This window comes from Gadus morhua, chromosome 5 (genome assembly GCF_902167405.1).
Source record: "Gadus morhua chromosome 5, gadMor3.0, whole genome shotgun sequence".
Lineage (NCBI taxonomy): Eukaryota > Metazoa > Chordata > Actinopteri > Gadiformes > Gadidae > Gadus > Gadus morhua.
The window spans coordinates 11984797-12012312 of record NC_044052.1 but is presented as its reverse complement, the minus strand read 5'-3'; the positions used below and the strand labels follow the sequence as shown (position 1 = coordinate 12012312).

Genomic DNA, 27516 nt, shown 5'->3' with positions numbered 1-27516 from the left:
GCCGAATCAAGGGCCAAACTCTATATCGCAGAATACAAGAGCAAACTCGTTTATGTCAGTTCTCTATCTCAAAACTTGAGTACGACTTTGGCACACACACTAGCCATTAACTGTTTGCTGTGGACAGAAAGACACACACACAAACACGCACACGCACGCACGCATTCATGACGCACACGTCTACACACACATGCACACACACGCTGAGGGGCCATCACATCCGCTTGTGCGGACGGATCCTATGCGGCTCTACATTAGTACCCAGGCCACCAGGTCTGCTGGATGACTTTGGAATGTCCAGGAGATGCTTTGTGCTAATTGGCTAAATGGCGTGGTTGGTTGGGTTCACAATGCCAGAGGAAGGGGAGGATGCAATTGATATCAATATTGGAATTAATCTTCCCTGTCAACGTGTGACAGCAACGCCACCCCGTTTCGCCTGCATCATTTTGCCCCACTGCTTGCTACATTGTTTACAGTAAAGAGGGTTAAATACCAAGCAATAGATCACTACAGTTGTTTCAAGAATTGCAATTAATTCAGTCCTCCGTAATGAATCGCTCGGTTTGATCTACAGTCTTAAGTGCTATGTCGGCCCAGCGGTCGAATGTTGAGCTCGTATGGCCGCCCATCCAGAACCATAGGAGGAAAACCCTGTGGGACCCTACTCCTTACAGCTCTTTCTAACACTACCGACTCGTGCAAACCCTCCACTAATGCAATCTGCTGGGTGGGAGGAAATATCAATAGTTACAGCCCCCTAAAGCAGGGATGCTGAGCCAACATAGAGACCTATGTGGGCCTTACATCTCCCATAGCTTCTCACATAGCTTCTCTTCTACTTTTAATTACAACAAATAAGTAGCAGCGTTGGGTCAGCTTTATGGGGCTTTTAAAAAAGAGCAAGCTTGGTGAGGGCAGAGTGGATTCTGCGATGCACAACGACTTCTGTTTACAATGTCAACGGTGATTCAAGGAAGGGGATTGTCGTAGATTATTCCTGGCACTGCTCCACTGTATATCTGCGTGACGACAGCCAATGACAAATGAAACTGTGCGGAGAGCAGCGAACATATGTGTTCCAGCGGCGTACAAGTCAGACCGAAGCCAAAGTGGAATGGAAAAAGAAACAGAGAAAGTACAGGGTGCATATTAAATTGATTTGGGATTCCTGTTGAGGCAGGATGGCTGGGTGATGACAGCCATTCATTTAGATTGTGTTTGTGAAACACAGGAAAACAATCAATCCTAAGAGGTTGGCAGTGTGCTAATAGAGTAGAAGAACATAAATACTAACGCTGAGGAAACTTCCAAGGCAGGAAAAGGGAGGGCAGGGGGAGGGCGTTGGGAGAATGGCTGCATGGTGGGAGTGTGACTTTCTCTCCCCCAGAACTCATTGCTATTCTCCACCAACAGCAGGCTTCCTGCTAATAGGATGGAAGCCCCGAGGCAACAAGATCTGCCGCAAGATGGAGCAGGCCGGTGGGCAAGCAGACCTATAGGTACACAATCACACGCCGCAGCCGCCCGGCCCATGGTCTACCCCCTTGTACCCCGACTTCCGTCCGGCCGGGGAGCCAGGAGGAGCCAGGAAGGGAAGAGACCATGAGGAACGGTGAGGAGCCATCAGAGCTGCCAGGGGTCTTGGGTGACTTGTCACGTGGGCAATTACAGTGTGTGCCAAACCTCTGAACGTGGAAGACTCTGAGAATACTAATTCCAATATGATGCCCGCTGGGCAGCTTTGCATGGCATTTAATGAGTTTGGAAAACACACACTCACACATTTGTTGGATCGACTTTGGATACACTTACGTGTTGTTGGGCTTGAGAACACATTTAGGTGGCATTGATAAACTTGTTCCAGACCTGCTGATTTACCTTTGGAGCATTTGCTAATCAACAAGACCCTTGATCAAGTCATATATTTAGTAAGACAAAGTATACCTCCTGTTACTTTAAATGGACTCTGGCTGCAGTTATATCATATTTTAAATAGGAGTTATAAAATGTAAAACCAGAGGAGGTAAGAAGTTTGCTTGATTAAACCATCTCAACTACCGAAGGAGAAAGCTCTCCCTTGAAAGATCGAAGTCACCATAACTCTGTGCTTCCAATAAGAGTCTGCAAAACACGCTAACCTTGACCTAGAACCAGACATACAGTATATGCCTGCTGCTTTTCCAATTTCCTAAAGTCAGCCTGAAGGTCTAAAAGTGACAACTGTGTGAAAATCATTGTGTGGCTCTTTTACGGTATACATGACAAATATTTCTTCCATAGCGGTCCTCTGCAGTAAACGTTCTTAGGACTGATGATATCAGAGCCCTCGAGTCATTCGCTCTAATAACAACAATCCCTTAGCTTTGACACAAACATATTTATCTTTTAAATGGGCAGACAAAAAATATCACACTTTGTGTCATCGTTAAGAAGAGACATTTTATTCACAGGTACTGTAAAACACAAGCTGCCATATCATACATTTATACACAGGATTTGAAAAATCCTATAAAAAACCAATGATATTTGAAAATATGGGTATCGATATGAAATATGACCTTACATACAATAATTTCTTGGAAAAAAAGGTCTCTGTTGGATAATAGTAATTTAATTTATGAGCTTTACCCTACAATAGTGAAAACAGAGGTTATTATACAAAAATTTGAATGGTAAAATTGGAGTACAACAGTATTAAAAATGATTAAAAAAATCCCAAGCAGCATCTTCAAAGAGGGCCTGAGAAGGTATTACAAAGTAAAGTAAAGAAAAGGAAAAAAAAGGCGACTGTCATAGTTGGAGAAATTTGTACCCATCCAAATACAATAAAATCATTTTGTTATTCTAAATACCCGAATTCCACAGCATCCTTTTTAATTGTATCATTCATCATCATCCATTTGGAGTAAAAGCGGGCAAATTCTAGCAGCTGCAAAGAGCCGATATAATGATTGAGCTCTGCTAAACCTCGACCATCGCAGTTGTTGGTAATGACACATTGCACCATTTCACAGCAATCTCCTTCGACACATTTTTTGGAGTCTTTGATTGAGACACTGAACACGTTAAAACCACCATGAGAAAGAAAATAATTGGGAGGATGTAACTTGCAAGTTGGTGCGCTTCTTCTCACGCTCAGATGGGTGTAATAGGCCGTGACACACTGCTGTCTACATATTCCCATTGAGGTTCATAAGTAGTTAGAGTAAATATAATGGTATGCATAGAACCAAAGATTCAGCACCGCTCCAGAGAGAATACTAGAAAAAGGCCCAGCAGATGCTAATCAATGTTCCTTGTATTGTGAATATAGTCAAAGCAAAACCCCGGTCCAGATTCAGTTAGCGGTACAACTGGGCATGCTAACGAGCACTGCTGTGAGCGCAAATGAATTCCCATCGTCAAGGTTAGCTTGCCAATGCCAGCGTTGCTGTTTACTCTAACTGGAAAGTGTGGCAACAAAGTGAACAGTTAAATCACGTTTAACAACCAACGATGACTGATATGTTTTGGTTTATTCCCACACTTTCAGTTAGGAAGAAAACATGGCTGCCCACGCCTGAGTGACCCCACCGCCACCTAACTGGTGCTTTAGCTAAGTGCGTCCACAGAGACCCATTGGATCAAGGCAACTGGAGGGGAGAACACATTCACTCCATCCTCGCGAGCCTCCCCAGCCCAGCTGGCAGTGGATGAGTGATCAACAGCAACTGTAGTCCTTGAAAATATAAACCAGGCCGGTGTAGAAAAAAAGGCTAGAAAACGATAGAACCAGAGATAGAACATAAGGCGCAAGAGGCTGGATGGACATGGAACAAATGCTGACTGAGGTTTGAAACATGAGAAAAGGCAGAGAGAGCAATAGCATTACTGTATCGCCATCTTTTTTTCTTCTTTTTAGATTTTTTTTTAACCTAAAAATGAATTTGTACACACAACATAATCATATAAATACACTATACAATGCAATATAAAAACCTTTTTGTTTTGAAAAGGAATATGATCGGAGTTGGATATGCTAATCAGGATACCTGCCCCCCATAAAAAAAACTAAAAGAAAGACTCAACAACAAGACAAGTAAAGAAGGCACTTCTGGTTTGTTATTCATTGACTTTTGGGTAAATGATGGCCACTCGTTTGCCATGCGGACAACAGCATTTGTGCACACGTTTCTCTCCATTTACAACACACTATAGAAAACGAGGCACTGCAGCTAAGTTGTTGAAATTCTCTCTTTGTCCATGCAAAGACTCACACGCTGATTGGGAATGGGGGTGTTGCCCTTTTCAAAGCATTCTTTTCATTCCAGCAAGTATCTATTCACTGGCTGCTACATTTCTTCATCCTTCCTCACTTTCTCTTCCTGGCTCCTCCATACCTCCTCCTTCTCCTGCTTCATCCTCTCCTCTCCTCAGACTCCTACTTCACAGGGACCTTCTCGTACGACCGCCGCCGCCGGCGTGCTGATGTCGAAGCATGTCACCATCATCACGCGGGCCTTGCATAGGTTGACGCAGAATTCCAGCTCTTCTGTCGCCTCCACCAAGGCCTCCAGGTAGTCTGCGGATTCTTTGTCCAGATCCTGGTCCACCTCGACTATCAAAGCAAAAAGGCGTGAAGGCTGTTTAGTCCCATGCTAGCACTTCATTCAAATCTCCTAATACAAACACGACTTGTTCTGCACCCATGTTCGAAAGAAGGAGGTACTTACACTCTCCGATCCACTTCCTGGGGTCCATCATTAGCCGGGCTTTGGTGTCCTCCAGCTCCTCCCACAATGCCTCATGTTTTACCCGAAGCTCCTTCACCTGCTGTTGCCTTCTCTCCAGAACCTTCAGCTTACTGTTGAAGTACTGCAGGCCCTGAGGGGGGAACACGCACACGGTGAGACACTGGAGGGGGATCGAGGGGGACATGCCTAACCTGTCGTTTAGTTTGATTTAGTATTTCCTTGATTCCTGAATATAATATATAGATATATATATATATTATATATAATAACTGAAGCCCATTACGTTGGAGGACGATAAATTGTCCTAGAAACGTACAGTATGACAAATGGATTATAAAAACTGTAATAATGTCATGCGTACCTTTTCAACATCCTGAAATGGTTGCTGAAAGAGAGAAGAAACAAATTAACATATTTTTTATCTCATTTGCACGTTACAAAATAAACATTCACAAGGAATGTATAAACAGCATGAGTTTACTGTGTATGAATAGTATTTGCACACGATTCTAATCCTACTTTTGTGATGATGAGTAGGTCTAGGCTTAAGCTGTGCCTTTTCTGAGCCAGTCAACCAGGGATGGCTGGTAAGGACATTGTAAATCATCATTAGCTAATTGAGAGTGAATCAAACGACGATCCAGGGGGTTTAATACGTCCTCTTAACAAGTCCTTCTCTCACTGCCTGACTTGCCGATGCAGTTAATGGCCCACTGGAGAGGAGCAGGCCATAAAGAGCCAAGCGCCCAGATACGAGCTCTGCTGAACGGCTAACAGGGGCTGGTGGTAGTGGCAGGCGAGCCTTCATCCTACATTCCTCTTCACCACTAAACTTGCTGTCGTTCCTCTCACACTTCTGTTCCCGATCTGTAACCGCCAGTGAGCGCCAGCCACCGGGACTCAGCGTTTCAATCCCAATTAGACCCAGACAGTAATTGCCTGCTGATCTTTCCACATTCCTGGGAAGCTCTGGCAGAATCCCAAGCCTCGAGGTCTGGTCCCAGACACTAACGCTAGGATTTGCTACCAGGCAGACTTAAGGTCAGACGGCTGAGACACATTTTTCCTGTCTTGTACTTTAATACGTTTCTGGGAAGGAGTCAGCAAAGACTTTCCCACAATGTAAGCCATCGTGTCGTATGTGGAGCACGTATGGAATCAATGTCGCACATGTAAAGCATGGACGGGGCTCTGCATTGCAATAGGATGTGTTAAATCCTGAGATAGTGCTTTGGGAGATCTAAAATAACTTCAGACATGTGACGCCCCCAGTCACTCACGGAGAACAAGCCAAAATCGTCCCCTCTGCTCACCTCTGCTATTTCCTCCTGTCTCCGTCTTTGGAGTCTTTCCACGTCATCGATCTCATACACCTTAATCTCAAAGGGTTCCTTCAACGGCCCGGACATAGGGGGCAGATCCACCCACTGGCCCGCCGTGCCAGCCTTCTTCCCAAGGGAAGATGTGTCTGGCATGGGCGCGGGGATAAGCCGTCTCCTTTGGAAGCCTACAGGAACCAAGCACCGCAGACACAGTTATGGAGCAGAAATACAAAAATGGTATTTGCTGGCCACTGTGTGTTAATATGTATGAGCCTCGCTCTGAGTTGTTGAGAGTCGAATGAAGCTCTAGGCGGGCCTGCTGTGTTATGTTGATTACATATTTATAAGGGCTTCATGACTCCTGATTCTCTAGCTCCACAGTATAAACAAATTGAAATGGTTGGTTTGCTGCAGACAAAAATCTTGCGCTGAAACCAAGACTCTATATTCAAGTCAGTCTATTCGATCAAAATATGCAGAATATAATTATGGTGCATATCTTGATGAATAAAATGATGTTAAAGTAAAGTAATTCAGCACCTGTGTCTGTCGAATTTCCTATGAGAACGGATGAATTTGTTCATTGCAGAATAGCGATGGATCTATTCATTTTGATCTGCTCAACAATAACCCATCGACATTGCTGCATATTAATGTATCAACGGTGTGCTATCAGATAATGTAGGACCTAGACATACGCATCAATATATATAACAGGTTGCATCCTCACCGTTAGACCTCTTCTTGGGGGGCTTGGAGCTCCTCATTCGGCCCGACGACATCCCGCTCTCGCTCATCGAGTCCAGGGCCGAGGAGGCGCTGCCCGTGGCCTCGCTGTCGCGGATCATGCTCTCGTAGCCGCTGCTGCCGCCGCTGTGGTAGAAGAGGGCGGTGCGGCCCATGGCCGGAGGGAGCTCCCCGCTCAGCACGCTGCTGTTGTCGCTGCCGTGGCCGCTGCTGTAGCGCTGCGGCCGCCTGGGAGCCGTGATCTTACTGTAGGGGGAGGGCAGCGCGGTGTTGGGGGACTTGTCGTCCCCGACGTTGGCCCCGCTGTCGTTCCCGCTGTCCGAGTCTCCCGACGCTCGGACATGCTTGCCCGACGTGGTGCTCGACGCCAGCTCGCTCACCCGGCTGTTGGCGGCCCTGATGGCCTGCTTGGTGCCCATAATGGTGCCCCTTCCGGGCTTGCTGCTGACTGCGGTAGTGGTGGTCCTGGTGGCCGATGTCCTCCCGGATGGAGGAAGGTTAGCGTTGGCACCTTTGGTCACTGGTTGTGCTAATGACTTGGTCGAGGAGCTCAGACCTTTAGAATTGCTGGCAGACAGTGAGCGGGCCTTGTTTACATTCGTCACTCCTAACGTCCTGGGGTTAACGCTGGCTTTCGCCTGCCCAGGTTTACCGATTCCTCCGGGGCTCCCGCATGGAGATGGTGGGGAGGTAGCGATGGGAGTGCTTGATGAGCTAGAAATCCCAAAGCGTGGAATAGACCTGCTGGATTTACTGCTGTTGCTCCCCAAACTGGCCCCACTGTTTTCCCTACTGAGAGCTGGTCTTGAACCTGATAGGGACAGGTTGTCACACCTCTCCAGAGACATGTGACTGCCGTAATGTAGCCCACCGTCTCCTCTGGGGCCTTTGGCCTTCAGGCTTGAGGTAATTTTGGGGTCAGACTTCAGACTGGAGGTTTTGAAGCTGTTGAAGTCTCCCCTGCAGCGGACCTCCAGCTCATCCTCTGAGACCAATGACCGCAATGACGATCCCATCCCTGCCTCCCCATAGGCTAACCTTAAGGCACTTTGGGGTAACAGAGTCTTGTTCTTCTGGTCAAGACTGGACTTTCGCACCGGAGGGGGAGGAGGGGAAATGCCACCAGGCCTCGGGAGAGCACTGGCTTTCTGTGTGTTTGCCTTGCTGTGTTTCCCGAGAGAGGAATACTTTAGGCTACTGGTAGATCCAGTGATATCCTGTCTCCCCTTGGACTCTGTTGCAGCATGGATGACAGGCACAGTCCCCAAGGTGGTGGCACCTCGCCTGAGCAGAGGCATTTTGCTTGGGGGTTCGGTTTTCCTACTGGCCGACTTCTCACAGCCATCGACCACCCTTTGGGATGAGGTTGAACCCTGGACCTTGGGTGGACGAGGTACGCTGTTGCTGCTGATTGGTGTTTTGCGGGATGGGATGCCACTCGCTGGGTTTTTGATAAACCTGCCTGTGATAGTGGGCTCAGGTAACTGGGGTTCTGAGTGGTTGTCTATGCGATGCCAAGGGTTCTCTTGCCTGGAGTCCTTACCCAGAGCCTCCCTACTACTACTGTGGCTACTGCTATTATGGGAAATGGATGAGGTAGGTTTAATTTTCCTGGGAAGACTGGAGTGGACTGTGGAGGGACCTTGTGAGGGTTCAGAGGAACTAAGAGATTGAGCTTTAGTGATTTTAGACGTGTACTTCGGTGACCCTTTAGCTGACTGAGGAGTTGGAGGACACTTTGTCAGGGATAACTTGCCTGACGCCGCGCTGTCACTGTCAACGTCGGAGAAACTGAAGCCACTGTCGTTGAAGGAGCCCTTAGCCTCTCTGGGGGATGGCTCACAATGGAACATACCAAGAGAGTCCAGGTAAAAGGTTCCCTCAGGTCCCACATGCTTGGCCTGTGGTAGAAAGACATCTGTGGAGTGAGCGCCTTCGCTCTCCACTGTGCACACGCTAACCTCACTCAGCCAGGAGCTGATGGACGAGCCCCTGCTAGCCATGCAAACCATTGTCTCCTCCTGGTACGGTGAACCCGAATCTGTGTTAACCTCTGACCCTCCGGCGGCTAACGTGTACGCATCAAACTCATCGTTGATGCTGCTGATAATGCTGACAGGTCGGGAGCCGGAGGCCAGGGCCTGCAGGGAACAGTCACTGTTGAAGCTGATGATGCTCGAGGGCCGTCCCCTGTCTACAATACTGCCGATGGCCAGCTCCTCCACCACAGTGAACACCAGCTCGTCCTCTCCGTTCAGCTCCACCGGTTGCTGGAGGGTGACTGTGGCTCTAAGGATGTCTCGATCCAAGCATCTCTCTCTCAGGGTGGGTCGCATCTGGCAAAGCTCCAATGGTGTCCTGCCCATGTGGGAGGTGAACGAATCCCCCTTTTTCCCAGCTTGGTAGCTCATTCCGACTGGAGGCATTCTGGTGCTGCAGCGTTCCTCATTGTCTCTGTGGTCATTTAGCTGGGGAGGAGGTGGAGCTGGCTTTGGCAGGGGCTTCTTGTTGAAGTATACCTTCTCCCTCACTACAGGCTCTGACACCGCTGCTGCAGCTCCACCCTGATTGCTCGGGCTAGTCTGATTTCCAGTCAACAAGATCTTCTCGCCATCAGCACTGGTCCTACACATACTCTGAGCACCTTCCACGGGGATGCATGGCCTTTGGGCATTGTCTGGTTTAGATTTAGACTCAGGGTTGCTGACTAACGGAGTGGCCAAAGCCTTAGGAGACGGTCTGGCTGAGACGCTCTCTTGAGAGGAATCATTAGCAATGATCTTCAAGGGACTGTTCCCTGAACCCTCCTTAGGCTTGTCTATCTTGGGGCTGCCCTGGTTCCCCTTGCCTTCCCCAACAAAAGCAGTGGGCTCCTCACTGCCGTCGATGCACTCCAGCCTCTCCTGCAGTTCGGCAAATGTGTTGCATTTGAAAAAGTGGTCTCTGTCGAAAGGGCCGTCTCTCGTAGACCTCCTTCTGTTCAGAGAGGGAATGATTGGAACGAAGGCAGGGGGGCCTTCATTGTCGCTCAGCTCCCGGTCTGAGATAGCAGCACCTCCGGGCCCCACGTAAATAACTGTATCACAGGACTGCTCGCTGCTGGAGGAGTATTCCTGGTCACTGAGAAAGGAGGGCAGGTCTGGGTCCAGTGCCACGGTCCGGGGGTGGAAGGGCCTGAGGTGGGGCGGCCGGCGGATCCTGCCCTCCTCACAGGAACTCTCCCCGCCGGAGGAACTGGATGCATACTGCGAAGCAGAAGAAGGGACCTCACTATTTGTTTGCATGTGCATGGGAGGCTAGGGTGAATCACATTAATGTGCCGATCGTTTTTGTAATTAATATTTATCCCAATCCCTTGTTGGACAAAATCAATTACAAACAGATATAAATTTCTCTGAAATTGAACCAGTCAATATATTCCGAAAGAGTAAAAGTGCACGTCAATAGCCATACAGGAATGAATGTCAATAATATGTATTGCGCTGTGAGTGAACTTCATTATAATACTGCCTCCGACCCATACTAAATAAATACATGCTGTCATTCCATCTAATTATCTGAGGCCTATATTTCCCTAATCTGAGGAATGCATTACAGAGATCCTTAGGCAGGAAGTATTGATCACATGATTATTTGTTGAGGAGTGGGTGGAGAAATTAGAACTAGCCCTGAATTATACGGCTAATAAACTTTGATTTGAAGAAGCATACATTCATACAATAATGAGCTCCACGATGCAGAGGAAGGATACGTCGAAGAGCGCAATGTCAGTCAATTTAATCGATGCATTGAATTCTCCTTGTGCACGGTAGAGAAACAAATGCTCTTGCAGCCCCATTAATGACATACACAATAACTCTGCATTGGATAATTAAATAAATTGAAAGGTAGGACTACTAGAGCATTGCTTCTGGCTAACATTTAAGCACAATAAACCTTGCATTGCGAATCCAGGAACATGTGTTTCAAGACTTTCCATGGAAACTGAAATGGCTGCAGCTTAACTGACATGGTACTCGTATCGCTGGTAAATCAGTGTTTCACGCACTTTCCACGGCAACTGAAACGGCTGCAGCATAACTGATATGGTACTCATATTGGTGGTATATCAGTGTTTCACGCACTTTCCATTGAAACTGAAACTGCTGCAGCACTCCCCTAATGTGAGCATCACGTTTGCTGTGTTTAGTAGATTCCACCGCGTACCTTCGTCTTCTTCTTCCTCATGCGGTGGATGCGGGAGGCCAGCTGGATGGTGTTGAGGGAGTCGGCGTAGTGGGCCGGGGAGTCCGAGATATGAGCGATCATGGTGGTCCTGCAGTTGATGTTCCCCAGGGACTCCCTGAGCAGCATGGTCAGCTTGCTGTCCCTGGATTGGTGTTCACACAATAAGGCCCAATCCCATTTCTACCCCTTACCCCTTCCCCCTTGTTTTGAAGGGGTAAGGGGAAGGGGTAAGGCCCAATCCCATTTCTACCCCTTACCCCTTCCCCTTACCCCTTCAAAACAAGGGGGAGGGGTAAGAGGAAGGGGTAAGGGGTAGAAATGGGACTGGGCCTAAATATATTTATCAGTTGAGCCATGCTTCAGCGAGTGCAAGGTCATGACAAATGAAGGTCATGACATGACAAACTGAAGGGCCCACTCGTATCGTATGCGAGATATAATTTGAAACAGCCTTCAAACTGCGTTAGTGGAAGTTAGACGTACGCTCCGAAGGCGCGAGCGGCGACCTTCCAGATAAATCCAGATTACACACAAATATCACGGCCGTAAACAAAAAGGACATCGGTGTTCTTACCTATAAGGTACATGCTTGGCTCCGTTGGCTAGAGCCATGATGACGTTTCCCAGCGCGTTGAGAGACAGACACAGGCCTCCCCCGCCGTCCCGGCTCTTGCTCAGGTCCTTCTCGCAGCTCCCCAGGTCTATGAGGTGCAGCCGGCTCCGCCCACCGGACACTGAGGAGAGAGAAGGGGAGGGCGTGACTTTGGTGCACACTGCAGTGGGACAGTTGGAGCTTGGGGGGTCTGGGGGTAACCACCCTGTAAGGTGGGCCTGACTTGTGGGGTAGGATTAGCTCAGGAGTAAGAGAGGGTTGCCTTGTAACCTGAGGTTGCTAGTTTGATCCCCAGCTCCTCCTAGCCGAGTGTCGAGGCGTCCCTGAGCAAAACAACTGATGATGTACAGTGAGTGGGGCAGCCTTTAGGGGAGTAGCTCACCCACAGGCGGGGGAGTAAGAGGCAGGAGCCTCGTATGTCATTTAAATAGGGAGGGCTCACAGTCATTGTAGTAAGTCATCGTAAGCTGCTGTCACAGCAGAATGTCTGATGATGGAGACTAAAAGACTGAAGGGGCTAAAAGGTTAAGAAAATAAATGTGCAGCTATACTTTGTTGTGTGCCTGACTAATGTGTCGTTCCACATCGCTGGTGAGAAAACAATGAGTTTTGGGGTTTTGCAACAAGAGGAGAAAACCATTAAGCTCACATGGGCATGACTTGGAAATTGACTGATTCGCACACATATTACTTTGAGGCAGAAGTGCAACGCATGAACGCCAACAGTTTTCTTTCTTCTTGCACAAGCCAGAACCCATAAACATTGAACATGGAGACCGGGGAGTTATTTATTTTATTTATACTTATGCTGTCTAGCCTCCAATAAATAACTTTACGGTTATCGGGGCCATAGGAGGCGGGTCACACTTCAAGAGCAATAATAAGAGCTCACTGATCGAGGAATACATGCTGAAACACAATCCATTACACCAAATAAGTGTTCAGAGCCAACATTACTGAAAGTGCTTCTGATTATCTACTGCATTAGATCTATAATTAACTGATTACAGAGCACTCTCTCGTGTTTGTCATCAAGTCTCATTATTGTTAATAAGAGTCACACAGGCATAGAGTACAAAGACGTATGCCATACAGATAGCACACAGAGTGTCCATGAATGTTCTGATCCTAATTAAGGGAAACGATAAATCCACATTTACAATGTAAAGCACAAGGACAAACCGGCTGCATAGGGGCCTGCCACCAACAACATAAAAGACGACACAAAGTGGATATCCACTTAGGTAGTCCGCCGTCGCAGGCAGGCAGTCCACTCCCGTGCCTCCACAGGCAAGGACACGGCCTAATGGCACCGAATGGGCCCCCAACGCCATCCCTCCTGCAAGACCCTCCAGAGGACGCTTGAGCTAAAGGTAACCAGCGACTCGGAGCTGCTCTCGTCCTTTGGCAGATAAAAGCACTCCCGACCACTAAAGCGGAGCCGACGGGGGGCTGTACTCACTGCCTCCCTTGCCGCTCTTCTCCATGCGGTACTGGTACACGTGCAGCGTGAACAGCATGTGGGAGTTACGGCGCTCCTCCTCGCCGGCGTCCGCCCGGTTGGTGCTGCGGGCTTCCATGGCGGCGTCCAGGAGGAAGGCCGCCCTCTCGGCCGTGGGGGCACGGAGCTCGCTCTGGTTCTGGAGCTGTATGGGGGAGGGGGGGTCGAGGGTGGAGGTTAGTGGAGGGACGGAGCAAAGACAAGGAAGATCCTCACGCTGAGTGTGTGTGTGTGTGTGTGTGTGTGTGTTTGAGACGTGGCCAGCATTGGATCAGGAAGGCATGAGGCTGGGCGGGATACAGAGGAGGAAGGCTTTGGAGCTGTGGGAGCTGGCTAATTGGAGCCAGCCATACGTTTCTTGCCTGTTATATATTGGGCCTCGTGGGCAATGAAAAGTAACAGATATGCACGCCGGGCGGGGGATTAGCAAGGGGGTGATGGGGAGCAGGAGGCCGGGGCACGTCCATCACCGCGCCACGGTGAGAGAATGGAGGTGGCCGACAACAAAGAGCAAGATGGAGGAGGGTTGGAAGAATGCGCCCTAAAGAGACAGCAAAGAGCGAGCAGGGAGCTTCAGAGGAGCCCGGCCCTCCTTTGAAGTCCCAGTCCACACGGTTCCTCCCAAAAACAACATCTGACGGCAACACCTGCCAGCGCCTTCAGAACTCCGCACCCCCCTGCACCCCCCTTCGAAATAACCCCCGAAAAACACCTTCAGCTATTGTGTTTGTGAGGGGCCAGCACCGACACAGGGGTAGTAAACGCAGATGGATTCCAACAGTAATCATCAGAGTGAGGCTGCGGAGGGAGCCATCAATAGGGGGGGTAACGTTGGTGGGGAAAACACAAAGCAAAGGATTACAGAGGCAGGTCGACGCAGGGCATCAGACGGACTGGAGAATGGTGGGATGATGAAAAACAGACACAAAGGCAAAAGGCGAAGGCTCCGTGGGCAGGATGATAGACTGCGGTGTGGATCGGATCAATAGGCAGACACAGTAATACATAGACAATAATACAGAGGGAGAAAGGGTGGGAGAGAGAGAGGGAGTGGGAGAGAGAGAGAGAGAGAGACTGAGACAGAGAAAGAGACAAAGAGAGAGAGAGAGAGAGAGAGAGAGAGAGAGAGAGAGAGAGAGAGAGAGAGAGACAGAGACAGAGACAGAGAGAGAAAGAGAAAGAGAGAGAGAGAGAGAGAGACAGAGGAAGAGACATAGAGAGAGAGAGAGAGAGAGAGAGAGAGTGGGAGAGAGAGAGAGAGAGAGAGAGAGAGAGAGAGAGAGAGAGAGAGAGAGAAGAGGTAGAGAAAGTAAAAGAGCGAGAGAGAAAGAAAGAAATAGAGTGTGCGCGAAAGAGATCAAAGAATCATGGCAGCATGGCCCCAGGTCCTCCCCGTGTCCCCCTCACCTGAGTGCCACAGATGGGGTCCTCGCTGAGGTTGATCCCAGGGGTCTGGCCGTCCTGCACGCTGCCCGCGGTGGACACCTCGGACAGCAGGTCCTTCAGCTCCTCGTCCTTCCCGAAGATCTCCACGGCGGAGACGCGCACCGAGAAGCGCGTGGCCGCCTTCTCCTTGCGCTCGGTGATCAGCTTGAAGAGCCAGGAGATGGCGCAGGGCACCACCCCCAGGCTCTGCGCCGAGCCGTCCTTGCCCAGCATGGTGTACGTCTTGCCTGGGGACATGATTAGTCGCTGTTAGTGTCTGAGAGCAGGGGAGCAACACATTTACATTTAGGGCATTTAGCCTTTATCCAAAGCGACGGTTCAGACACACGTTCACACACCGACGCCGGAGGATGCAACCACGCAAGGCGACATCTAGCTCGCCAGGAGCAGTTGAGGGTGAGGTGTCTTGCTCAGGGACACCTCGACACTAGTTTGATCCCGTAGGAGCCGGGGATCGAACTAGCAACCTTCTGGTTACAAGTCACCCCCGTGTGTTTGCTTCCTTCTCCGAGTGAAAGGGTCGTGGGAGCGGTATCACAGGCAACAAATACATTGTGCAAAAATGAACAAAACGTGATGAGGTCTGAATTTTAAAAGGGTGCACCCAGTAAAAGAAAATCAAAGGGCAGGATGAAACGCACGGCCGGCCTGTCAGGCGCTGAGGAATTACAGCCAATGGCAACGCAGCAGGAGAACTAGCCGCCGTGGTTAGAGGCCAGGTCAATGACTACCGCTTTAATTACCGACCTGAGCCCCCAAGGCTTGATTCACGATTCAAACACACACACACACACACACAAACACACACACACACGCACACGCACACACACACACACACACACACACACACACACACACATGCACAACCGCACACACACACTCACAACCACCATCCATGTTGCTTTCTTTGACACACGCCAGCGCCCTACCACTACTAAGCCCATTGTGGACATTGGGAGGTGCTAACAAAGGCTACAGAGAGTTTTCTTTGGCTAACACAAAGACCGCGCTGTGATCTGGGAGCGGGGCGGGGCGGGGGGGCGGGGGGGCGGGGGGGCGGGGGGGCGACCTACCCAGCTTGACGTGGCCGAAGCAGAAGATGCAGCCGTCCGCACCGTTCACCACCGACTGGAGCACCTCCGCCACGGTCCCCGAGCAAACCTCCACCTGGGGAAACACACACACACACACACACACACACACACACACACACACACACACACACACACATACACACACACACACACACACACACACACACACACACACACGGGGGCGTTACACTCCATCTAATCAATGCACCAGGAATAAAGTACTTGCTCTGCTTGGTTAATGACAGCTACTGAAGACTGTATATGTATACTTTTACGGATTTGTCATCATGATACAACACTGTCTGTTTTAATTGCTCATTTTACATTTCCGCATTTTTTCTTTTGCTGTAGTTGATAATCGTCTTTGAAAATAGGCTAACACGGGGAGGAATTCTCATTATGTCTGCGGTTTTTGTGGGTGCATGTGAAAGTATGTCTCTTGTGTGCTTGCGTGCGTGCGTGCGTGCGTGCGTGTGTGTCTGACTGCATTTGCGATAGTTGTTCATATCTGTGTGTGCGCGCAGCTCTGTGATCTTGTGTGTTGCAACACGCGGCTAATGTTTTGCAATCTGTTTGCGCGCCGGGTTCCTCTGGGGGCCAGGGTTTGTGCAGCGGTGGTCTCCTCCTCCCATACATCACACAGCAAACATGGCCTCTTAGCGTACAACAGCTAGCTGTTAGCCACCAGCGGCGCTCTCCCTGTGGCTCAAGCAAGAAGCTAAGGGCCAGGGCTTCCAGCAGCATCAAGGCCTGCAGCCAGCAGACACTTTCTGGAGGAGCAGGCTGGGCAGCAGTCCCCGTTCATCTCTGAACTCTGCTGCACTCTAGCCCGGTTGATTTTTAAATGTGGGTTGTGCAGCTCTTGGGTTTTATTTTATATGTCAATGTAAAAACAGCTGATGAAAGCCAGAGGAGATTCTGGTGCCCTCATTGGACCAGAGTTGGATAGCCTTAAGTATTCTGTCCCTTCTTTGTTTTACTCAAGACAATCCTATCATATCGGCACGTTTGTTCTCATACTTATTTTTGGGGATTTATAAAATGCATCATCTCAAACATATTTGACCAAGGAGCCACGACCGAAAAAAGCAACGGTCAACATCCATCGCACTTTTGAAACGCCTACCTCCTAATAGTTTTGGATCCTACTAAACATGGCTTGTCTGAATCAATGGCAGGATTAAGGCTGGCCAGTCCCTACATGTGCTAGCTATAACTGGTATCAATGCAATGTCGTTCCCATGACTTGAAAGCCCAGCTGTTAGACCAACGCTGGGAAAAATGCACCCACCTCCTATTCCCAGAGTTCCCAGAGCACCATGCTCTTCCCCTAAACCCTACGGGCTCAACCACACCATGGCGACACCCCCCCTCTGCCCTTCTGAGATTAACACCTTGCTGCCCTGCCCATGGGCCTATGCATGTGTTAGATCAGATCACTTGTAAATATAGCCCTATAGTGTGAGAATATATATATCCCCAAGACGGGCGTGGATGGGTCCGTATCGCGGTGAGCATGAAGAAACACGCAACGACTTACTTGAGATGCATCCTGGGTAAACACCGCGTCAAAGGCAAATATCTTGGGCACGGCCACGGTGGCGGCGCGGCGGTGGCTGGAGAGGGAGTGGGGGCTGGAGGCGGGGTCGTAGAGGGTCAGCTGCTTCTTCCTGCTGTCCACCTTCAGGAAGGACCCGGACTCGGAACCGGAGTCGCCTGCCTCCAGGGACGGGCAGATCCGCATCATCACTTTCACCTGGAGACAGAGGGGGGGGGGGGGCAGGCTGTCAGATCAGAGACTTATGATGATGATGATGAGGATGAGGACGATTATGTAGATGATGGCGATGAGACTGAGTCTCATGATGATGATGATGATCATCATCATCATCACTTTCACCTGGAGACACAAGGAAGGGGGCGGGGGGTCGGGCAGGCTGTCAGATCAAAGACTTATGATGATGATGTTGATGATGATGATGAGATGATGATGATCATCATCATCATCACTTTCACCCGGAGACACAGGGAGGGGGGGCATGCTGACAGATACACAGACATATGATGATGATGATGATGCTGATGATGATTAGGATGATGATGACACAATTATGACTATGCTTATATTACTACTGCTACTGTCTCATTCTACTAAAAATTTAAATCAATAATTTTGAATATTACTAATATATGTATGGAATAACAAAGCCTCAATAAACCAAAGCAGAGGAAGAGGAATATAAAGGAAAGAAAATGGATCCAACCCAAGGAGAAGTATGGCTCCGCATAACATATCCTGTCCTGAACGTGTCAGAGGGGTGACTGATGGCTGCAGTTTCCATGGAAACCTACAGCCCTGCATTGACCAGTGATCCAGCTGGGTCAATACAAAAGCGTAATGGTGTCAGCAAAGGACTACTAAGCCGGGACTGGAATCCGCGGCGGTAAATGGAGGTAGGTGTGTCTCTATCGCTCCGTGCTGCACGATAATCCATGCAGCAGGCTGTTTTCTCTGGAACCGGGGCGACCTATACCAGCATGGGAATGTGAGAGCATATGGGCCCCCTCTTATCCCTCCTACTCACACAACCTCCCTCTCTCCCTCCCTCTATCGATGTCCTCTCCCTCTCTCTCCCTCCTGCCTTCTCTTTTCCATCCCTCTGTCCCTCCCTCTCTCTCTTTCCCTTCTTTCTTCCCTCCCTCCCTCCCTCTCTCTCTCCCCCCTTCTCCCTCCCTCCTCCATCACTCCCTCCCTCCCTCTATCTCCTCTCCCTCTCTCCATCTCTCGCTCCCACCTCTCCCTCCTCCATCGCTCCCTCCCTCCTTCTATCTCCCCTCCCTCCATCTCTCTCTCCCTCTTTCTCTCTCTCTCCCTGCTTCCCTATGTCCCTCCCTCCCTTTATCTCCCCTCCCTCCATCTCTCCCTCCCTCCATCTCCATCTCAGCCTCCCTCCGTCCCTCCCTTCCCCCCACTCCCCCCCTCCCGCTTTATCCCTCCCTTCTTCCTTCCATCTCCCCCTCTCCCCCTCTCTCCCTCTCCCCCCCCTCTGCCTCTGCCTGGAGATCTATGTCAACACAAACACAGTTATAATCGGCCATTGGTATTCTGGTCTTAGCTCAGAGTCTGAAGAAGACCACATGCTATCGGTCACAGTGCATCATGCCTGAATCATATTAACAGAAACACACAGCTTCCCCCATTTCCTCGGCTCTCCATCAATGCATGACAGTATGAGAATACGTGATATTATCAGTGGTCTCCTATTCATCTTTATAAATCATAGCCGATCTGGTTACCTTTTATACACATAGATATTATAGGTATATCCCGAGGCTTCGTTTGCCAACATATAACTTACAACGAAAGATATTCCATGAAACATACAGTTGAAAATACGATATTTCTGACTGAGCACTGCTGCTCTCAGGCATGGAAAATACCCAACATGCTTCAATTGCAACTAACTCCTCTCTTTCTGACAGAGGGCTGGTTCTCTCTCTCTCTCCCTCTCTCCCTCCCTCCCTCTCTCGTTCAGCCTCTCTTCTTCTCTCCCCTATGCTTTTTTACGCCCACACACACAAAGCTCCAGTCTTCCCCCCAGAATACTGTTTAAATATGGCAACAGAATACAGGCTGCAGAACCTCCAGTTCCATGCAGTAGGCAATCAATCCTATGTTTCTCCCTTGCTACAGCATAGGCGCTGCAGTATCGCCTGAACTCCCAATTAGCATGACTGACACATACATATGTTGATGGAATTACATTTGCTGTGACATTTAAAGTGGACCTAGAGCCAACCACACTGCGGGGCCTGCAGAGCCTCACCACGGAGCGAGAGCACACGGGGACCAGGGGGGGCTAGCAAGAGTAGCATATATGTTGGCAGAGATGTGATTTCCAGGGAGAGCGAGAGGATTGGCTGAAGCGTTTTCACACCTCCAACCTCTCTGTTAATGGGCCCTGTTCCCTTGTTTCTTGAACCACTCCAGATCCATTAGTGGGGCATTTTCGCGGCCCGTAACGTGTCTATCGGCTAAGGGAGCAATGTCTGGGTCAAGAGTGGCTCCGACCCAGATAGTGGAAGAACAAGAATGCACCAAAGGGCTTTCCTGTGGGAGACGGTCCAGCACAGTCAAAGCTGTGTTGGCTAACGTGTTGGCTTTGGATTTTCTAACGCGGAACTGTTTCTAAAGATAATCTTTGATTGCATGAAGCACGGGAGACCTAATCCGAGCTAGTTAGACTTGGAGCAATGCCATGAATCATAGTATGTTTATTTTATCCTCCCAGATAGATAGTCTATCCTCAGGTGGCTGCCCGAGCAAGCTTTTACGATGTCCGTCTGTCTGTCGGACGTTTACAGTATGCGGCAAAAGGTACAGCCGTCTGGTTTCTCTGGCTACCGAAGCGAGGACTTCCTATCCAGATGGGACCTCCACTTGTTAGGGGACTTCTGCTGCTCTATAAATACAGGACCGCAGCCCAGATAAACAATACCCCATAAAGCCGAACGGAAGAGCCCTGTGTTTACCCAGCGCCTCCCTCCCTCCCGCCCGCCGCGGCCCGTAGCGTGCAGAATCCACGCAGCGTGATTTTAAATCCTGATGCTGAACTTGTAAACAAATCCAACCGCATTGTGTTGTTCTCGTCCTTTATGCTAAACCGGACCGCTGGTTGCTCAGCACGTAGCGCTGGAAGTTCCACAAAACGAGTGAATTCATGACATTCCGGCAGGCTTATCGGACTCCATCTCTTCAGCCCGGACGAGGCGGTGACGGGGGTCTGCGGGCTGGCGTGGCGCCATGTCGTGTTCTCCAATTCCAATGAGGTTGGTGTTTGTACGTTGTCTGTGTGCGTGTGTGTGCGTGTCTTTGTGTTGCCGTGTCTGGCGATGTGTGAATGCGCGGGTGCAGGCGTGCGCCGTCCATCTGATGATGCTTGTGCCGCATGTACTGAACACGCTGCGACACGCATACACTGAGGGGGTGCCCACGCCCTTGATTCATGCACGCACACACAGAAACTCTCTCACACACACACACACACACACACACACACACACACGCATACACACACACACACACACACATACAAACACCCACGTACACACTCACACGTGCACACGAAAATGCACACTCACACAGAGTCACACACATACGAAACGAAGCGCGCATGCATGCACACACACTTGCACTCACACTCGCAGACACACACACACACACACACTCACACACACACACACACACACACACACACACACACACACACACACACACACACACACACACACACACACACACACACACACACACTCACACACACACACTCACATACACACACTCACACATACAGCCTCGCTGGCGTGCGGCCCCTCACCTTGCCCATCCCGGGGTTCTCTTTGACCTTGGAGACGGCGCGGAGCAGGCATGGGGGCGCGGGGGGTGGGGACACCTGCAGGATGCCGCTGAAGTTGGTGGAGTAGACGGAGGGCTCCTGGGGGTGGAGCAGGGGGGGCTGGTGCTTCTTCCGCTTGGCGGACAAGTTCAGCTTCTGAGCTGCCCTGCAGGTGAGGAGAGGGAGAAACACAAGGGAAACCATGAGGAGGAGATCTACAAAACCAACAGCGCCGTCCCGTTGGAGTCTGAGAGCTCACACACACACACCAGATTTGCTAGCAGATATGTCTAGCAGGGGCGTTCTCCACTGAGACCTGATGGAGTTTAAATGTCTGGTGTGACATTTCCAAAGGCGCTGCGCATAGCCTTTGGAAATAACACGATACAACTACAAAAGAGAAAGGTCAATAAGCCCTTTCTATTCTCTGCCCAAGTAAACAAGGCCAGCATGGGGGCTGATATGGCCTCCACTCCTGCCTGTGCCTCCGTATAAAATGAGTTTTCTCCCAGACGAAATGCCTGAGTATTTCTTTTACCCCCGAGCACTGAATGAATCAACTTGTCAACCTCTTTTTTCCTTCATCCACCGAAATTGGAGACTTATTCTTGATAGAAAACTTTAGAAAAAATGTCCTCATGCCCTAGTGTTCTCATTGTTCATATGGGGCGCATGTTTGTTAGACTCTTCCATGTACATCTGTACCCCAAAAAGCCTCCAACTGAGGTCGATTCAGCAAATTGCTGATTTCACAAATGAAAGTTCAGTCAGTCGCTGGTTGAGAGCAAACATTCATATTATTCTGATTCAAATCCTGTTTCATAAGAATGTGTTTTTGTAAGAATATTTTCGCTTTCTCCCACGCATCTAAACAAAGACTTCATGAAAGATTCACTTATTAGGTCTTGGTGACAGGTAATAAAACTAAGCAATCTATGCACTGCTGCACAGAAAAACAAAGAGCTCTGGCATTCCAACCGCAGTGTTGTGCTCCTGTAAAGCGCAGGTTGTCATGATAGCAAAACAGTCGACATGCATTCATTCATATTTATCAAACACACGATAAGTATCACAGACGGGACGGATGAAAGAGGAACAAGCCGCCTCCTTCTGGCCTCTCAACACGCCTGTTGTCAGCTTCTGCTGTTAAGTGGTAATGACAGAATATTTCCCCCGTCGTTCGCCTCAACGGGGCTGGGATAGGTGTGCTCTTGGCCTTTGATCATCCACAGAGAGCAGGCGTGGGGAAAGGTGGGCGTCTCACCTGAGGCTCGTTTGATCATACGATCATATGAACCGTACACAGCATCATCTCGTGGTATGCATGTGGGATCTGACTTAGTAAGGTCCTCTAAATGAGTGGTTACACCACACATCCAGCTTTATATTAAGAGATTGAACTATGATTCTGCTGCTGTTTTCGCCGGCGGGCGTCAGAGCTGTTTGTGCAGGGGAACATTCTGGGTCACTGGGCCACATGATGAATAGCACCCGTCCCAGCCTCACTCTTTCCCAGGGACCTAGCCAAACGCCTCTCTGTGTGACCCCCTGCCGACAGACCCCCGCTGAGAGAGTGCCTGGCCAGAGATATGGCTTCGCCCCGGCTGGATTACCGTCCCTGCAGCAGCCCGGTTGGGAAGCCAAGGCCGGGCCCGGGAGAGTGATTTCTCTCCTGGAAACCCAAACGCTCCAGAATGGCGTTCAGTCAAGCAGTCAGGAGGCGGGAGAGTCTCAGGTGAGACAAAGGAGCCCTTGTCAACATGATGGGGGGATGGGGGGAGGTCTGGCAGGGAGAATGAGAGAAAGATGGAGCCCGCAGATGAAAAGGGGATAAATCTGCAGAGCAAGGGATTCCTGGAGAGACAAAGCGAAAAGGAGAGAGAGAGAGAGAGAGAGAGAGAGAGAGAGAGAGAGAGAGAGAGAGAGAGAGAGAGAGAGAGAGAGAGAGAGAGCTAATGCCACAGGAGGAAAAATGCAGATACAGAGGAGACAGAGAGACAAAAATGCGAGGGAGGATTGCATACAGAGGCAGATTGAGAGGGAGACACAGAGATAGAGAGAGAGAGACATAGAAACATAGGGAGAGAGACATTGCTGTTTCCTGTGGGGGAGGCCCCGGCTCATTAGACCTGCTTTAAGCTTTCCTGTGGACAGAACCCGGCACACTGCCGCCAACCCCCCCCCCCCCCCCCCTACGGCCCCCCCCCCCCACTCCCAGACTGACAGCTGCCCCACCCCCGACATGACACTTCCCTTCCCCACCGTCGCCCCCTGCAGCGACAGCCCAAGAGCACAATCACGGAACACACCGCTGGCTGATGGAATAATTATTGCATCCAAAAGGGCCGACAGCAGAGGGCCCTCCCCGGGGAGCGGCCCGTGTGTGATAGCATGCGAGACGGATCGCCGCGAGAGCGTCGGGGGGGTAGAGAAAAACGAGATGGAATAGATGAATGTGGGATGGAGGCGAGAGAACAAGTGTGCAGGAACGCACGGTATTGTGTGTGTGTGTGTGTGTGTGTGTGTGTGTGTGTGTGTGTGTGTGTGTGTGTGTACGTGTATGGGTAAGGATGTGCTTTTGCCTCTACAGTAGGTGTAGGAGCGATTCTATTCGAGTGTGTAAGTGTGTGTGCTCATGCATTTGCACTCTGGCACACATTTGCATATATATGTGTGTAGGTGGCGAGTCTGTGCGTGCATGTGCATATGTGTGCGCTAGGCGTGCATGTTCCAGGCCTGTATGTGCATGTGCATGCAATTCTGACGAGAGCACATGTTCATTCAGGATCCAAGCCCCTCACACACCTCCTTCTCTTCTCACCCACTGATTTTTATCTCCCACAGAAGAGGGACATCAGATAAGAGCCATTACAGGGGCATGGCTGTTTTATTCTGCCGCCCGTTCGGTCTGGAGCACACACACACAACCACGCGGACATTCTGTAACCTTGGCGTTTAATGGATGATGCACAATGAGGCTGCATGCGTTTGCTTAGGGGAGAGGGAGAAAAGCCAGGCTTGCACACAAAACCACGCACACACACACACACACACACAAAAACACACTCACACACACATACATGCATACAGACGCACACATACACGCATATGTATATAGACCCACACACACATGCATACAGACACACACACATACACAAACACACACACACACACACACAGACTAATGGGAAAATTAATTGCTTGTCATAATCTCTCTCCTTTTTCTCTTACCTTTCACTAAACCTTTCACCTCTTCTTTATTTCTCCTACCCCCTCCTCCCCCCTTACTCACTCCCTAGCTCCCTCCACCCTCTCCCTCTCAAAAGGGGGAGGTGCAGGCAGAGATTCCCTCACCGACAACAGCTCGTCCACCTGTTCAAGTCCCACGATCAAACCCACGCTAATCAAGGGTTTGTTTCCTCAGTATATCTGCGGATCAGAGCCCCGAGGCTGGAGCTCCGGCGCACGCTTCCCCTCTCAGTCTCCAACGGAGCGGACACAGCCTGGCTGCAGTGTGTGAGCCGGACCGGTGGCTGAGCACGTGCGGCTCCCCACCAACAGCTCTGTGACAACACGCCTGTGTGTGTGTGTGTGTGTGTGTGTGTGTGTGTGTGTGTGTGTGTGTGTGTGTGTGTGTGTGTGTGTGTGTGTGTGTGTGCGAGACAGGCGCAGCATGAGAGCGAGAGAGTGTGAGACGGGGAGAGATAGAGGGAGACAGAGAGAGAGAGAGAGAGAGAGTACTACTTACAGCTCTTTCCAATCCATTATCTAGTGAATGATCATAGCCAGAAAGCCTGCAGCTGAGCGAGATCTACCCCGGCGTCCGCGCCACCGGTCACGGCCGGCTTCTCCATGACTTCCCGTTTAAAAGTGGCCGTCCCAAAGCACGGTTGTTGGGGTGGAGCGGGTGGAGCGGGTGGTGGGGGAGGCGCGAGGAGGAGGAGGAGGAGGAGGAGGAGGAGTTGGGGCGGGGGTGTGGCGGCAGTGGTTCACAAGCTTCGGGGCTCTGGGGGGGAGCTTCTCTTCTTCACAGCGCGGATCCTAATCATCGAGGGGTTCCACTTGATTTCACAGCGGTTTGTAAGAAGTCAAAGGGTGGGAGGGAGAAGGACGAGGAGCAGGTGGAGGAGGAGGTGTCCAGGGCGCACGAGGAGGAGGTGAAGGTGGAGGAGGAGGAGGAGGAGGGGGAGGAGGGGGAGCCGGGCGTCATAGTAACCAGAGAAGCGGCAGGTGGGATGGAGCGGGGTGTAGAGGTGCTACCTTGGAGGAGCAGTGGTCTGCGTTTGGGGGAGGCGGGGGGGGGGGGGGGGGAGGAGGAGGAAGAGGTGGACTGAATGCAGCAGGGAGGGGTTCCCGTTAGTCCGGATAAAAGGAGGAGGAAGAAGAAGGAGAAGTTGAGGCTTGGTTCAGAAGCCGCTCCTCCTCTGTTCATAATATTCCAGTGTGGCGCGCGCTCCGCCGTGCAAAAGTTCAGTCTCAGTTCAGGCATGAAACACCCCCCCTCCCTCCCGCCTGCAGCGCCGAGAGCCTCTCCGGCTGCTATTCAGACACACACTGCTCCCCCGGTCCACTCTCTCCAGCGCTGCTGCAGCCCGCCTGGGGGTAGCCTGGCTGTTCTCTCCCTGCCGGTTCGCTCCGTTAGTCCATTGTGAGCTCTGCTGCCTGCGTGCCCAAGCGACCGCCGGTCCTCCTGCGGGTCGCTCGCTGCGGGCTGTCGACCGGGAAACGGGGGCAGCGGTGCTGGCCGGACGGTTGGGTTTCGGGGGGCGGTAGTGGTGTGGGGGGGGAATAGGGAGAATTCCTGCTCCTGTTCAGCCTCTCGCTCTTTCTCCGGCTGTCGGAGAAATGCTGGCAGCTGTCCTCTGCCTTCTCGCGCTCTCTCTACCTTCCTCTCACTCGCTCTGCCTCCCGCTCTCTCTCCCTCCCGCTCTCTCATCAGCCCAACCCCTCTCTCGCTCTCTCTCGCTCTCTCACTCTCTCTCCCTCTCTCCGGCAGCCAGGCGAGGTGTCAGCGCTCGATTGCTGGCTGCTCGCAGCGCAATTTGCTCTCCCTCTCTCACTCGCTCTCAATCACTCTCTCTCTCTCTCTACCAACACGCACACACATGCATACAAAGAACCCACACACACACACACAGGCACACCCCAATGCCCGTCACATGAATACTTAATGCGTACAGAACCTCTCTTTTCTTTTGGGGTCCCTCACTTCAAACAGATTTGGATAGTATGCCTACAGTACATGTATGCAGTGTGTGTGTGTGTGTGTGTGTGTGTGTGTGTGTGTGTGTGTGTGTGTGTGTGTGTGTGTGTGTGTGTGTGTGTGTGTGTGTGTGTGTGCGTGCGTGTGTGTGTGAGTGAGTGTGTGTGTGTGTTTGTGTGTCTGTGTGTGTGTGTGTGTTTGCGTTCTGCTCTGCACCCTGGTGAATGGACACACGTGCAAATTTGTTTTTTTGGGATTCTTTGTTTAAGGACGTAATTAAGCAGATGACTGAGAGTGTTATTAATCAGCGGGGCCGACACGGAGATAAGGAAGGAAAATGCTTAAGTGCACAAAGATGGATCGCCTGAACGAGCAAATCTCACACTCAATAGAAAGCTGAGTGATGGAGAGAGAGAGAGAGGGCAGAGCAAACACAGAGACAATGAACCAATGACATCCACAGGGGCAGATTGCATGGGAGCCTGGCAGAGAGAAAGAGGGCACTTGGTTTCTGGTGAAGGGTAAAAGGGGAGGAATTAAACGGTGCGAGTGGGGAAACCAACACTGGGATCTGAGTGCCCAGTATTCCCAGTACTGCCAAATTACCAGTAAGCCCTCTCACCCGGCCATCGACCAGACCTGTTTGAAAGGCTGCCGCCTTGGCTGCGGACTAACTACTGGAACATAAAGGCAGGCAGGTTGGGTGGGAGCGTTGCCGGATGAAGGTACATTCAGCACAAAGCCACAGCACGCAGTGCGTTCGCCTCTGCCACTGACACACTGGCCCACATTTGAACTCCAGCGAGCGTGAACTGAAGGAAGGGAGGAAAATAAAAAGCGAAACAGAACACAGGCGCCGACAGTGGCTCCGCGGTCACAGAGAAGACAAGCTGGGAGCCTAACGAACGGCTTTGATATATCACCTAACCTTCACTTCCTTCAAGCTCCACAACACATGTTTGCCTCAGCTTTTTTCTGCCCTGTGTCCGATTTCACTACAGGTTCTATTTTCTATTCTACAGACTCCAGCACCGCAGACCTTACCACCTGCTGCACCACCTCTATCAACACCGCCCGCCCTCGCCAAATCCCCTCAGACTAGGAGTGGCAGCGATCAATGGGCGCAGGACAAAACTAATGTGGACATTGGTCACCTTGACAGTAGCCCACTATAGCAGCAGAACCATTCGTCTCCCTAACCTCAATATCTATTCCCTTTAAAGCCCCTCGG

General features: G+C 50.6%; 1 protein-coding gene across 4 annotated transcripts in view; it reads right to left on the bottom strand.

Moving 5' to 3' along the window:
• Window positions 1–2422: 2422 nt before the first annotated feature.
• kif26ab (kinesin family member 26Ab) overlaps window positions 2423–27516 on the bottom strand; it is a 79060-nt gene continuing 53966 nt past the window's right edge. For 3 of the 4 annotated variants that reach the window (XM_030356590.1, XM_030356591.1, XM_030356593.1), the window contains 12 exons: window positions 21065–21248; window positions 17227–17442; window positions 15666–15759; window positions 14554–14819; window positions 13108–13291; window positions 11607–11766; window positions 11012–11174; window positions 6789–10050; window positions 6050–6243; window positions 5098–5121; window positions 4716–4866; window positions 2423–4600 (listed from right to left, as the gene is read on the bottom strand). In XM_030356590.1, the coding sequence (XP_030212450.1) occupies window positions 4416–4600; window positions 4716–4866; window positions 5098–5121; window positions 6050–6243; window positions 6789–10050; window positions 11012–11174; window positions 11607–11766; window positions 13108–13291; window positions 14554–14819; window positions 15666–15759; window positions 17227–17442; window positions 21065–21248 (5083 nt within the window). In that variant the 3' untranslated portion in view covers window positions 2423–4415. Of the gene's footprint in view, window positions 4601–4715; window positions 4867–5097; window positions 5122–6049; window positions 6244–6788; window positions 10051–11011; window positions 11175–11606; window positions 11767–13107; window positions 13292–14553; window positions 14820–15665; window positions 15760–17226; window positions 17443–21064; window positions 21249–24830; window positions 26063–27516 lie in introns of those variants that run through there. The other variant, XM_030356592.1, reaches the window with a different exon arrangement.